Source organism: Hypanus sabinus, chromosome 3 (genome assembly GCF_030144855.1).
Source record: "Hypanus sabinus isolate sHypSab1 chromosome 3, sHypSab1.hap1, whole genome shotgun sequence".
Classification (NCBI taxonomy): domain Eukaryota; kingdom Metazoa; phylum Chordata; class Chondrichthyes; order Myliobatiformes; family Dasyatidae; genus Hypanus; species Hypanus sabinus.
In genome coordinates this window covers 159,051,291-159,066,486 of record NC_082708.1, presented here as the reverse complement: position 1 = coordinate 159,066,486, position 15,196 = coordinate 159,051,291, and the positions used below count along the sequence as shown (strand labels likewise).

Genomic DNA, 15,196 nt, shown 5'->3' with positions numbered 1-15,196 from the left:
TGGATTTTAAATTATCAGTTGATCAGTTGAGTCAGAATCATAATTTCTAAACAGCTACCAGCACCCCCCCCCATACTAAAATGGAACCTGGCCACTCCTAGACATCCTCTGTTGTTTTCTCCCACCATGACCCCTAATCCTAGACTCCTCAAACCTGCAAGAAGCTTCTTTATATCGATTGTATCAAGTTTCAACCTTTGTACACCTTATAGTTCTAAATTCTCAGGAAAAATGTGCATTGCTCAACATTCCTAGCCAAGGAAAATATATTGAAGTTTAACATTTCAATTGACTTGCATAAGGGCAACAAAATTCCAATTTTCCATGTGTCCTTTGTGTGAAAAGGGTATCTTGATTTCACTGAGCTATCTGGACATTCCTTTGCTGTCCGTCCTCCCACCAGAGGAAATGGTTTATATGTAGCCATTACTTATTGCTTCACACTCCTCAAGCTGATCCTTCTTCAGCTTTCCAAACTCAAGTGAATAGAAGCCCAGCTTGTGCATCCTGCACAGAAAAACAACAAATTGCAGATACTGCAAACTGAAGGAAGACAGAAGATGCTATAAGTACTCAGCAGCTCAGGAGAAAGAACGGGTTAACATTTCAAGATTTGTTAGTACTACAGTTCTTACTAAGCGATTTATTGTTATGAAACATTAACCTTGTAATTAATTTTTTCCAGCTCCTAATCACACCCCAGCTGAGTACTGCATTAGTTTCCAGTCCCTATAATATGATATCATTTGTACTTGTTTTCCATTGCTACCACCATATTGATGAATCTTCTGTGCAGGGCACAAGTCTAAAGTCTTCTGAATGTCACAAGTGAAAAGTCTTCTGAAAATATAACACACCACACTGCTGGTTCTTTTCTTTCTTTATCTATGTCCACAATGAATTCCAGCAAATTAGTCCACCCTGACTTCCTTATATAAATTATACTGATTCTGCCCAATCCTGTTCTTGCTTTCTAAATGTTCTACAGAACAATCTTCATTGTGGAATCTTGTTAAATATGATGCTAGAAATCGCTGTTCAACTTTTAAAAAAACAATTTGTTTCTCAACGCATGCAGGGGTGGAAACCTGTTCATTAAAGTGAGGGACATCAATGCTGGGGATTGAACTTCCACCACAGGTACTATGGTTACCGACTCCATTTGGACTAAGTCTAAAGTTTTCATTACATGGCCTCCACTTTCCTATTGTTACCCACCTCCTAGTAGTCTCCCAAGGTCATTCAGAAAGCAAACATACTCTTCATTATCCAAATCATCCTCAAGCAAATGGCTTTTTTATATCCATACTTTTTTATGCAAGTACAAGGAAGATTTATTTGTTTATGACAATGATCATTTTTAATTTCTTGATTTTTTTTCTCATAGTACTTCCTTTGGATCAACGTAAAGCAATCTTTGAGTGTTGGCAAGCCCAATGTACATATTGGGTGATACTCCTCCTCTAGTTATATTTTACCAAATAGGTGACAGGATGAAACTAGTTTAGATTTGTACAAATTCTTTGTTAATAACATTATTTTCAAAAGATGATTAATTTTTTGACATTCACATATCCAGGGTTGACGCAGGGGGTAAAACCCAAAGCAGTTACTCTCTTTTAAGAATGTGTTTCCAATCATTCTTATTTTGAATCTCAGACCCTCAATGTGCATATATTTTCTTAATGCCGCTAGAATTCCTTCAACAACATGCAAATCTATCAAGGAACTCCATGAATGACACAAGCACATTTAACAATATCATACAATATCAAATATTTTCCAAGAATCTTAACTTCTGCAATACCTTTCCCTATATCCAAATCCGCCTTAAAACTCATAAGGAATTTGGTTTTGAAGTGTAATTGGTGTGGTAAGCTCCCCATGTTTAAGACAGATATAAACATCAGGAAAGGAGGTAGATTTCAAGAAGGTCAAGTTTGTTTTTTTGGTTGATATTCTACAGATCAGTATTAGGTAAAAGCAGTGCAAGTTACTTCTTTTGCTTCCATTCCTGGTTCAGCAATGAATTCCACTCTGGCAGTTAGGTCCTTCAGTGCTTCCTTCCAAGCCTGGGAGTCTGAACAAAAATATAGTCACATAAATAATATAAAAAACAACAAGCCTTAAATTTCATTAAAGAAATTCCTTCACACTCAAAGAAACTGATTTTTGTGAAACAAAGCTGGCTCCTGTACAAAAATCGTGATAGGATTAGGAACTCTGAAGGGAAGTCAAAAGGAACACTGTTCCAGAAATAAAATACTGCAGATGCTGCATATCCAAACTGAAAACAAAATGCTGGGAATATTCAGCTGGTTAGACAGCAAGTGTTTTAAGTCCATGACATTTCATCAGAATGATTCTGAAGGTTCTTAATGTCTAGCAGAGTCTCATTAGTACTTACATAATGATCCAATGTCAGGTTGTGATTCTTCTTTACACGGGAACAGTGGCAATCCCGTAATGAGGTGTGCCGGATACGGAGGTGTGATGGGAATACTGGCAGTGATTGGCCGCTTAGGTCGGAGGAGCTCTTGCTTAGGTGTTTGTGATCGGCCTGGCACTTTGGGGCAAACCGGATCATCATCCACCTTGCACACCAGCGCGTTGTTCAGACCTGCAATACAGTCATAAAGTAACATAACATGAAAACAGGCCCTTCGGCCCAACCTGTCCACGCTGACCAAGATGCCCATCTGGGCTTGCCACATTTGTCTGCATTTGTCCCATGTTCATCAAAACTCCTCCCTTCCATGTACTTATCGAAGTGTCTTTTAAATGTTGTTATTGTATCTGCCTTTAACCACTTCCTCGGGCCTTTTACCAGCCTCTGCAACCTCGGGTCCCTTTTAAATCTTACATGTTACACCTTAAAGCTAAACCCGCTAGTTTTACAAACCTAAGCCTCTAGTTTTAAGTTTCCCTTGCCTTGGAAAAAGCATATGTATATTTACCCTGTCTATGCCCTCTCATGGTTCTATCCACCTGTCATAATATCAGCACTCAATTTCCTACACATTAAAGGTGTCTGAAGAGATGTTTCAGCTGCTAAGAGTTTTGCTTTATGAAGTCCACAGAGGCTAGAGTGTACCATCATTGTAGTTGGGTGACACAGACAAGCATGCAAAGCTGAAGGTCAAATAGACACCTGTTTCCCTGTAATTCTGCCCTACTATGATGAAGTGTTTTTAGAATCAGAGTATACAGCCAGATACAAGTCCTTCAGCCCATTGATTCCTTGCTGACCATGGCACTCACCCAGCTAGTCCCAATTTCTTGTGTTCAGCCCATATCCCTCTAAGCCTCACCCCTCCATGTTCCTATCCAATTGTGTCTTAAATGATATTATTGTACTACTGACCTCAACCACTTTCTCTGGCAGCGTATTCCATTTACTCCCCGTCCTCTGCGTGAGAAAGTTGCCCCTTAGGTCCCTTTTAAATTTATCCCCTCTCACTCTAAACCTCTGTCCCTGGTTTTAGTTTCCCCTACCCTGGGGAAAAGACTGTTACCATCCAACTTATCCATGCCATACATAATTTCAAACACTTTGGCAAGGCTACCTTCATCCTCCTATAGTCCATTTTATATTGACTTTCGCTGAATTATTCCACAGATTATACAAACAGCTGATCCCTTCACAATTCAGTCCATTATTTGTGTCATAGGAGGCTGCTCAGCCTACTTTACCTATGTCAGTTCTTTGCAAAAGCTCTTTTTTTGATATTTACTCCCTTCTTACATTTTTATCCAATTCTCTTTTGAAAGCTGCCCCTAAATCTACTTACACCACCTGTTCAGGCTGCGTATTGTAGCTCACAATAACCTGCTATATGTAAAGAAGCTTTCAGTATATGCCAGTGACCGTAACCCAATGCTTACTAAACCCTCCCACTGCCAAATAGAATCATAGAGTTGTACAGCACTGTTTCCCTTCACCCCCCACGACAACCTTTGTGCCCATGTACACTCATCTCGTTTGCCTGCATTAGGTTTATAGTTCTATGTCTTGACTGTTTAAGCATTTCTCTAAATGCCTCTTAAGCATAGCGGTTAGTGCAACACTATTACAGCTCGGGCGTTCCAGAGTTCAGAGTTCAATTCCGGCATTATTCTGTTCGCCTACCCCGTGGAATGCATGGGTTTTCACCAGATCCTCTGATTTACTCCCACAGTCCAAAGACATACTGGGCAGGGTAATTGGATTTGTTGGGTGCTGCTGGGGAGAGTGGCTCGAAGGGCCGACTCCGTGCTGTATCGCTAAATAAAATAAAAAATAAAGATGAAATGTATCTGATTCCACCACCATCTCTGGCAGAACATTTCAGATATCAACCACTCTCTGCAAAAGAACAAAAACGTTCCCTCTCCTACCTCTCGCCTTAAAGTTATGACCCCTCTTGCTTTACACCCTTTGACAGGAAATAGATTTTGACTATCTATGCCTCTCAGTCTGGTTTACCTCTGCTAGGGGCCCATCTCTCAACCTCACTTGCTCCGGGAAAAACAAGCCCAACCTATCCAATCTGCCCTTAACTGAAGTATTCCATCTAGCTGAATCTCCTCTGAACTCCTGCATCCTCCCTAGTGTGGTGACCAGAACTGCTGACACCACTCCAAGTGAGGAACCAGTGAGCTGAGAAGCTGCAATAATATCCCAGCTCTTTTCAGTACAAGGAGTTCTACTTTATCCAGTTGTCCCAAAAGTGTATTTTCAAAAACTTTGATAGCCTTGATGGGTCTTAATAATTAGTGTGTGGCAGCATGGGTTACCTCTGATGTGATAGACCCTTCTGGGATGAGGATTGTTACGGGAATAGAATGAAGTGTCGACATAGTACTTGCAGGTGTTGGATGTTGCAGGTCTGTTGTTGCCCAGCGAAGGTAAGGGTAGCCCATTCCTGCTTTGTGCCAGCAGTGGTTCAATTTGAAACTCATTTGCAAAATTACTGAAAGATAAACCGTATCGTTAGCCACTAATGACAACACTCAGAAGATCTGGCAACGTCCGTGGAATAAGCAGTGGTTCAGGTAAAAGATCCAGCATGGGAACACTGTCAGACTTAGTTTTGCAGCAACTAGTAATTAGTTATTGGTTTATTATTGTCACATATACTGAGGTACAATTGGGGGACGGGGGGAGCTTTGTTTTGAATGCCATCAGACAGATCACCACAGCATTGCATTGAGGTAGTACAGGGAAAAGCAGCAACAGAATGAATGGAAAATGAAATGTTACAGTTACAGTGAAAATGCTGTTCAGGCAGATAATAAGGTGCAAGGCCATAACGAGATAGATTGTGAGGTAGAGAGTCAATTTATCATGCTAGACCTCCATTCAGTAGTCTTATAACAGTGGAAAAGAAGTATTAAATTTTACAACTATGTACCCTATAAAAGGCCTGTGTGCATTTATACAGAACAACACACAAAGAAGCTGTAGGAACTCAGTAGGTCAGACTGTCGAGGGAATGGACATTCAATGTTTAAGTCAAGACCCTTCATCAGGATTTCCTGAAACATCAGCCATCCATTTCCCTCCATCGATGCTGCTGGAGTGGTTGAGATCGTCCAGTTCCTTTGTGTGTTGCTCCAGATTTCCAGCATCTGCAGTCTCTTGAGTGCATGTGTGCATTTTCAAGGGGAAAAAGATGTCCCCATGATCTTCACAGAGCATCGTCTTCAAATACAGAACATAGAATGGAACAGCACGGGAGAAGGCCTGACAACAGATGACAGATGACCCACAAAATACCAGTCTCTCTCAGCAAATGTAGTAGTACTGACGGAGGTCCTATGAGATAACTCTAAATGTGATCTAATGTGTTCTTGAAAGTCAAGAGAAGAATTAAACAAAAAGAGGAAATTGTAAACCAGCTCATTAACAGTCCTGATAAAGGACTTGGCCTGAAATGTTAACTGATCGTGCAGGACCTGCTAAGTTCCTCCAGCATTTTGTGTGTGTTGCTCATTAACATTGGTGGGCCAAAGGGCTTTTTTCAATACTGACTCTGTAAAAAGGATTGGGTTTTTTTTTTAAAAAGTAATGATATGCATGCAACCACTGCAACAAGTTGAAAACATACATCTAGGGCAAGAAAAAATGTTCATGTTGCTACAATTGCCAAGGAGATCTCTGGAGTTTCAAAGAATCTGCTTACACAGATTCTTTGAGGGGGTAACTTAACAGTAACTGATTAATGTATTACTTAAATTCTATAAAGTTATGAGGTCAGAAGAGTGGAATAGGAAGTAATTATTTTCTGAAGCAACAAGGTCAGTGACCAAAGGAAGTAAATGCAAAGCAACAGGTTCAAGAACAAGAGGAAAATTGCATTCCTCAATAATAACCTGCTATTCCCTGTGTGAAAAGGTGGTGGAGGAAGAAACACTAATAGCACTTAGGATGTGAGAACCCCTGACGTACCATACCCTACAAATGTGTGTGGCCTCCATAGGTTGTGGTCGACCATGGGTATTGCGCCTCTGGTAGTCACTGGGAGTGGCTTCTCCAGGACGCAAGCCAGGGCAGAGTTGTTATGGAGATCCACCTGCTGCCCATGCAGTGGGACCCCTCTCTCCATGCTGATGACAGGTCCAAAGGAACGACGAGTCGGTACAGTTTGGTGCCAGCAGCATCGCAGGAGTTGCCGTGCCGATGCTGGGTACAGCAGTCAGCCGCCTTCGGGACTCCAACTCCGGATTTTTCCTCGGGGTTTACTCCAAAGCCTTCCCCGTGAGCGGGTACAGCCGCAAGGCAGCGGAGGTTTGAAATCAGAGTTTTCCCTCTCCCATACCCTACAAGGCTATAGACAACAAGGCAGAATGACAGCCAGTGCTCCTGCTCTCGGCTTCAGTGACTGGATTCACTCTTGCTAATTGTATGAAGTTTGTATACTTTCCCAATGGGTTTCCCCCCACTACAGCCTCTTCCCACATCCCATAGGCATGTGGGTTGGCAAGTTAATTATCTACTGTAAATTAGCTATAGTGTGTGGATGAGTGGTAAAATGAAGCTGAGGTTAATGGGAATGTAGGGGGAATAAGAAACGGCATTAATGTAGGATTAGGTGTAAATGGGTGGTTAACAATCCAGAGAGGGCTGAAGAGCCTGTGTCCATGCCCTAACAGACAATTCTAGAATACTGACAGGGAAGATGTGGAGAAAGTATTTTATAGGTGAGACCAAAACTGGGGGTCATTATCATACAGGGTGACTAATTTATTTGATAAAATTTCTTTAACCAGAGAGCAAAAGAGTTAGAAACATAGAAAATAGGTGCAGGAGTAGGCCATTCGGCCCTTTGAACCTGCACTGCCATTCAGTATGATCATGGCTGATCATCCAACTCAGAACCCTGTACCTGCTTTCTCTCCATACCCCCGATCCCTTTAGCTACAAGGGCCATATCTAAGTTGTATGACAGAAATATGTTTAAAAGGAAACTGAGCTAACACAGAGGGAAGAGAGGAATAGAATTGTAGGAAAAGGTAAAGAGAGAGGAGCCTTGCATGGAACACAAACACGAGCATGGAGAAGTTGGACCTAACCCAGGGTTGTACATTCAATGACACTTTATATATAAAAAATATATAGATAGAAGATTCAGACTTACCCCATTTTGAAAATGGTAGGTCCTAATTGAAAATTCATTGCTGGTGTCATTATAGCCTCAGACATGATTCACACCACTGCTGAGGCATAAGAGGAAACAGAAAATGAACTCACAGTTAAAACGCAATACAGAAACTTACCGTGTGCTAACCATGGCAACACTTGGTGTTAATGTATAATCTCCGAAGTTTATACTGTAATGCAAGTATCATACTTGACATGTGTAACTTTCCAACCTTATTGCTGAAGAAAGGACACGGCAGAGCAATGAGAACATTGGAGGATAAGGGCATTCCAATAACCTGGCAGCCTCTTCTTCTTCAATACGGTTAGATGGTAGCTGGTCTATTGTGCCTTCAGAAAGCATGACTGTGGTGTCTTTACTTACTGATCTCCAGAAGGAAACTAAGAAGTGCTCCTCGACATCATGGTCATTTCTACTTCCCTTCGGCTATATGAGTGAAGGTGAAATACACAAACTTTCTCGGGCTTCAGAAGTGGGGACTGACAGAATTGACTGAAGGGGAGCTAGATGATATGGGTTAGACACTAAATGAATATGTGTATCTGTACTCATCATGAAGGACATAGACCCTAGTGGCATCTAACTACAGTCAAGTAAGGACACATAGATAATTTGGAGCGGATTGGTATTGGGGAGGGAGATGTTAGATGCCATTGGACATGTGAAGGTTATAAAATCCCAGGGCCAGATGAGATCAATCAAATTATGCATGAGAAGCTAAAGGGAAGACAGCTGGATCACTGAATGGATGTTTTTTTCATTGTCATTGGCCATAATGCAAGATGCAAGACTGGACGATAGCTGATGTTCTTCCTTCAATTAAAGAGCAGCTGGAATAAACGAGATAACCACAGGGACAGTGAACCTTATGTCTGTAGTTATGGTAATTATTGGAGAAAATTCTAGGGGACAGAAGTTATGTACATTTGGAAAGGCAGGGCTTTTCAGGGTGCTCAGCATGGCTGTGTGCAAGGGAAGTCATGTCTCACTATTTTAATTGAGTGTTTTAGGATATAATTAAGAAGATTCACAAAGCAGGGCATGAAGATTATCTGTTTGAACTGTAATAAAGCAGATGATTTATAACTATATATTTCCAGTACAGAGAGATAGATTCCTGCAGTTTTATCTTTGCTTGCTCAAGTTAGTAGCTTTTCTGGTTATAAACTAAATCTTAATAAGAGTGAACTATTCCCATTGAATATGCAAGTTCCAATTTACAAACATTTACCATTTAAATTGGTCACAGACAACTTTACTTACTTGGGTGTTAAAATTACTAAGATACATAAGGACTTATTTAAGGTTAATTTTTTACCTTTAATTGATCAGGTTTACTAAATGGTCCCCATTATCTCTATCATTGGTTGGTCGAATCAATGCTGTTAAGATGATTATTCTACCTAAATTTTTATACTTACTTCAAGCGTTACCAATTTTTATTTCTAAATCCTTTTTTGACATTTTTGACTCTAAAATTTCTTCATATATATGGCAGAATAAAAATCCTAGATTAAGTAAAAAATATTTACAGAAGTCTAAAAATTAAAATTACAGAAGGCATTGTTATGGACAAAGTCTTTATGATATGGAAAACGAAGGGTATAACATGCTTTCGTGACTTATTCATGGATAACTGTTTCATGTCTTTTGAACAGTTGTCTAATAAATATAATTTACCCAGATCCCATTTTTAGATACTTACAAATTAGAAATTTTTTGAATAATATATTACAGCCTTTTCCCAACTGATATAATGGAAAAAAATTTTAGGTTTAAACCCTTATCAGAAGGGCTTAATAGCAACCATTTATGATATGATCATGAAAATACAGCCAGACATATCAGATAAAATTAAGAATGAATGGGGAAAAAGAACTTCAACTTTCCTTACCTACAAGAAATGGGAGAAAATTCTACATTTAGTTAACTCTTCCTCTACATGTGCTGAACACATGTTGATACAATTTAAGGTGGTGCATAGGGCCCATATGTCTAAGGACAAACTTGCTCATTTTTACTCCCACATTAATCCTATCTGTGATAGATGCCATTCTGAAGTAGCCTCTTTGACTCACATGTTCTGGTCTTGCCCTCATTTAGAGAAATATTGTAAAGATATTTTTGGTATTATTTCAACAGTTTTGAGTATTAATTTACATCCTCACCTTATTACTGCAATTTTTGGCTTACCAATGGTGGATAATAGTTATTTATCCCCATCAGCTCGTCGGATGATTGCATTTGTTACATTAATGGCTAGAAGATCCATTCTATTGAATTGGAAAGAAACTAATCCTCCAACTACATGCCAATGGTTTTCCCAAACTATATCTTGTTTAAATTTAGAGAAAATCAGAAGTGTTATTTTTGACCCTTCGATTAAATTTGAAGAAAGCTGGAGACTATTTATTCAACACATTCATATGAGCTAAATTGATCTTTCCCGAACCTCTTTTATTACCTTTAAATATTTGGATAGAGGAGTGGAGTTATTGACACTACCATTTATATCCATTATAATATAATAGCCCAGCTTTTTTTTCTCAGTTCAGTCTGCAAGTTAGTTATTTTTTATATGTTTTTCAGTTTGGGTTTTTTTTTCTTACTGTATAAATACAGGGTGAGTTTGGGAGATCTGTTACATTCGTGTTATCAATAGTTTATACTTGTATACACTGCCCTATTAACCTTGTATTCCCAATCTCTCTGTATTTCTATTGTTACTCTGTTTTGTTTGAAAATTAATAAAAAGATTTAAAAAGAAAAGAACTGTAATAAGACATTTCGCAAAGTTCCACATGGTAGGTTGGTGTAGAAGTTTAATGATTGATAGATAAGTGGATACTTTATTGTTCCTGAAGGAAATTACAGCATTACAAGTACACAGGTATAAATATTAGAAGAGGAGTAAAAATAATAAAAAAATAAGTTACCACAAACAGTCTAATAGGAGGGGGTCATCACTTCCCGGCTATAGGTTGACTCATTATAGAGCCTCATGGCCAAGGGTAAGCATATGGGATCTAAGGCAAGTTTCAGGGTCTTCACCTGAAAAGTCAACAACACTTTGCCACTAGGGACACTGCTCTCCCATCAGCTTCCTCCAGCATTTGATTTTTCTTGCTCTCAGTTTCAGCCTCTCTTGTGTATCAAAAATTGGCTTGGTGATACACAACAGAGAGTAGTGGTGGAAGGATGCTGTTCTGATTGAAAATCTGTAACCAGGAGGTATACTGCACAGATTTGTATCAACACCCTTGTTATTTGTGATACCCTGGGGTTTAGTCCATCTGGTCTACTTTCAGACCCTTCAAATTCCCAAGCACTTTCTCCTTAGTAATAGCAACTATATTCACTACTGCCCTGATACGTTCAAATTTCTGGCATACTGCTAGTGTCTTCCACAGTAAAACACAAAATACTTAATAAGTTCATCCACTAATTCTTTGCCCCCTATTACAACTCTCCAGTGTCATTTTCCAGCAGTCCAATATCTACTCTTACCTCCATTTTACTCTATATATTAAAAAGATCTTTTGGTATCCTTTTTGATATTTTTGACTAGCTTACCATCATATTTAATCTTTTCTCTCCTATTGTTTTAGTTGCCTTTTATTGATTTCTAAAAGCTTCCCAATCTTGTAACTTCCCACAATTTTTTAAAGTATTATATGCCCTCTCTTTTCCTTTTATGCTGTCTTTGACTTCCCAGGTCAGACACAAAAAAACATAAGAACATAAGAAATAGGAGCAGGAGTCGGCCATCTGGCTCATTGGGCCTGCTCTGCCATTCAATAAGATTACAGCTGATCTGACCATGGACTCATCTCCACCTACTGGCCTTTTCCCCATAACTCTTCATTCCTGTACTATGCAAAAATCTGATTCATTGGGCAGAGAAATCCACATATTCACCACTCTCTGGGAAAACTGTTTCTTCTCATCTCCATCCTAAACCTACTCCCCTGAATCTTGAGGCTATGTCTCCTAGCTCTAGTCTCACCTACCAGTGAAAACAACTTTCCTGGTTCTATCTATCTGTCCCTTTATATATGTTTCTACAAGATCTCATCTCATTATTCTGAATTCCAGTGAGTACAGTCCCAGGTGACTCAATCTCTCTTCATAGTCTAACCCCTTCATCTCTAGAATCTCTTAAATTCAATCCCTCTGGCAATGAAGGTCAACATTCCATTTGCCTCCTTGATAGCCTGCTGCATCTGAAGACCAACCTTTTGTGATTCATGCACATGTACTCCCAAGTCCCTCTGCACAGCAGCATGCTTCAATCTTTTACCATTTAAATAATAACCTGATCTTCCTTTTTTTCTTTCAAAGTGGATGACCTCACATTTACCAACATTGTACTCCATCTGCCAGACACTTGCCCACTCAATTGATCTATCTGTATCTCTTTGCAGACTCTCCGTATCCTCTCCACAATTTGCTTTTCCACTCACTTTAGTGTCATCAGCAAACTTAGACACATTATACTAGGTCCCGTCTTCCAGATCGTTAATGTACATCATGAACAGTTGCAGGCCCAGCACCGACCCCTGTGGCACACCACTCACCACTGACTGCCAACCAGAGAAACACCCACGTATCCCAACTCTCTGCTTTCTATTGATTAACTAATCCTCTATCCATACTAATACATCACTTCCAACTCTATGCATCCTTATCTAACGGATAAGTCTTTTATGTGGTACCCTACCGAATGCCTTCTGGAAATCCAAGTAAATAACAGTCATCTGTTCCCCTCTATCCACTGAGCTCATTATATCCACAAAGAACTCCAGTAAGTTAGTCAAACAGGACCTGCCTTTGCTGAATCCATGCTGTGTCTGCCTGATAGATCTATTTCTTTTCAGATGCCTGCCTATTTCTGCTTTAATGATAGCTTCAAGCATTTTCCCAACTACAGATTTTAAACTAACTGGCTTATAGTACCTGCCTTTTGCCTACATCCTTTTTTGAACACTGGTGTGACATTCGCCATCCTCCAATCCGCCAGGACCTGCCCAGAGTCCAGAGAATTTTGGTAAATTATCACCAAAGTTCTACTATAACCTCTGCCATTTCTTTCAGTGCCCTGGGATGCATTCCACCAGGACCAGGGGACTTGTCTATCTTTAGGCACACAAGCTTGCTCTGCATTACCTCTTTAGTGATAGCTATTGTATTGACGTCCTCACCTCCTATCGCATCCATATCATCTCTCTGTGGCATGTTAGATGTGTCCTCCACCGTGAAAACCAACACAAAATAGTCATGCAAAGCCTCTGCCATTTCCTGAATACCCAGTATCAATTCCCCCTTCTCATCCTCCAAGAGACCTACTTTAGCCACCCTTTTCCACTTTATATAATTATAAAAACTTTTACTGTCCATTTTTATATGTTGTGCTAGTTTATTTTCATAATCTATCTTCCCTTTATTGCTTGCTTAGTGGTTCTCTGTTGCTTTTAAAATTTTCCCAATCTTCCAGTTTCTCTCTAATCTTGGCGACTTCATACGCACAAGTATTTAGTTTGATGCCTTCCTTTATTTCCTTAGCTATCCACGGCTGGCTCTCCCCATCCTTACTGTCCTTGCTTTTAACTGGAATATACTTTGTTGAACACCATGAATAATCTTGATGGAAGTCTTCCACTGTTCCTCAACCGTCCCACCATATAGCCAGTGTTCCCAGTCTACCCTATCCAACTCCTCTCTCATCCTGTTGTAGACTTCCTTGTTTAGGCATAATACACTGATTTTTAAACAAGCTATTGCGCCCTCCACTTGTGTGAGAAACTCAGTCATACTGTGATCACTCTTTCCAAGAGGATCCCTAATTGCAAGATCTCTAATTTTATCTATGCCATTGCACAGGGCCAGATCCAAGAAAGTACATTCCCTTGTAGGTTCATTAACATGCTGTTCAAGAAAGCTATCGTGTGCATTCTATGAAGTCCTCTTCAAGACTACCTCAACCAGCTTGATTCATCCAATCTATGTGCAAGTTAAGGTCCCCCATGATATCTGCTGTTCCATTCTTACATGTCTCAGATATTTCTGTTTATTGCCTGTACCACTGTACTGTTATTACATTGGCCAATAGACAACTCCCACCAGTGATTTTTTTTACCTTTCTATTCCTAATCTTTACCTGGATGGATTGAATATTCTGCACCTTAGATCGTCTATCATCTCTTACTATTGCCTTGATCCCAACCTCAATTAAGAGTGCTACCCCACCTCCCTTTCCTTCCTGCCTATCCTTCCAAATTACCTGATATCCTTGGATATTTGATTCCCAATCCTCTCCACCCTGCAATCATGGTTCTGTAATGACTACTAGATCATACCCCTTTATACTGATTTGTGTCACAAGGTCACTGACCTAGTTTCGAATACTACGGGTATTCAGATAAAGTGCCCTTACACTCATTGTGCTTTTAAAATCTAGTAGCCTTTGTCTCTTATGCATTTGACTTTTCTGCACTCCACCTTTACTTTTCTCTTTTTTAACTTTAACTTTTACTTTATCCATTCTTCTCCAATCCATTGAATGAACCTCCTTGCTATTTAGTTTAAAACCCGATCCACAACCCTAGTTATGCAGTTCACCAGGATCCAGGTCCCACCAAGATTCAGGTGGAACCCATCCCATTTGGTACAGCTCCCTCCTTCCCCAGTACTGGTGCCAATTTCCCATGAATTCAAACCCACTTCTCCCACACCAATCCTTCAGCAAATCATTTAATTCTCTAATCTTCTTGACCCATATGCCAATTTGCATGTGGCTCAGGTAGTAATCTAGAGATTGGCACCATTTTGGTTCTGCTTTTTAATTCAGTCCCTAGCTGCTCAAATTCCCTCAGCAGAATCTCTTTCCTCACTTTACGTATGTCATTGGATCTTTCTCCTCTCACTGCAAGTTCCTCTGCTGGTCAGATAAGATGTGCTGAACCAGGCACCAGGCAGGCAACACAGCCTTTGGGATGCTCTATCCTCGCAACAGAGGACTCCATCTATTACCCTGACCATACTATCCCCAATTACCACTATAGTTCTCTTCTCTCCCCCCTCTTGAATGGCTCCCTCAACCACGGTGCCACAGTTAGGTTGCTCATTCTTCCTACAGTCCCCACTCTCATCCACACAGGGAGCAAGAATCTCAGACCTGTTGGACAAACTCAAGGGCTGGGACTCCTCTAGTACTGTCTCTCGGATTCCTCTACCCACCTCACTCACAGTCACACCCTCTTGTCCCTGACCACAGACTGAATTTGAGGCAGCTAATCTAACGGGTGTGACTACCTGCTGAAACAAAGAATCTAGGTAACTCTCCCCCTCCCTGATGTGCCGCAGTGGTTGAAGCTCAGATTCCAGGTCATCAACTTTGAGCCTGAGTTCCTCGAGCAGCCAACACTTGCTGCAGATGTGGTCACCAGGAACCACAATGGGGTCACTAGCTCCCATGTCATGCAGCTACAACACATCACCTGGTCGTGCACTTTCCTGCTTTATTTAATTATAGTATGGTGACTTTTTTATTCAAC

General features: G+C 40.3%; 1 protein-coding gene across 3 annotated transcripts in view; it reads right to left on the bottom strand.

The window, feature by feature from the left end:
• LOC132391809 (uncharacterized) overlaps positions 1-15,196 on the bottom strand; it is a 39,199-nt gene that overhangs the window by 12,305 nt on the left and 11,698 nt on the right. For 2 of the 3 annotated variants that reach the window (XM_059965446.1, XM_059965445.1), the window contains 4 exons: positions 7,620-7,695; positions 4,777-4,952; positions 2,408-2,620; positions 1,998-2,080 (listed from right to left, as the gene is read on the bottom strand). In XM_059965446.1, coding sequence (XP_059821429.1) covers positions 1,998-2,080; positions 2,408-2,620; positions 4,777-4,952; positions 7,620-7,684 — 537 coding nt within the window. In that variant the 5' untranslated portion in view covers positions 7,685-7,695. Of the gene's footprint in view, positions 1-1,997; positions 2,081-2,407; positions 2,621-4,776; positions 4,953-7,619; positions 7,699-15,196 lie in introns of all 3 variants that reach the window. The other variant, XM_059965447.1, reaches the window with a different exon arrangement.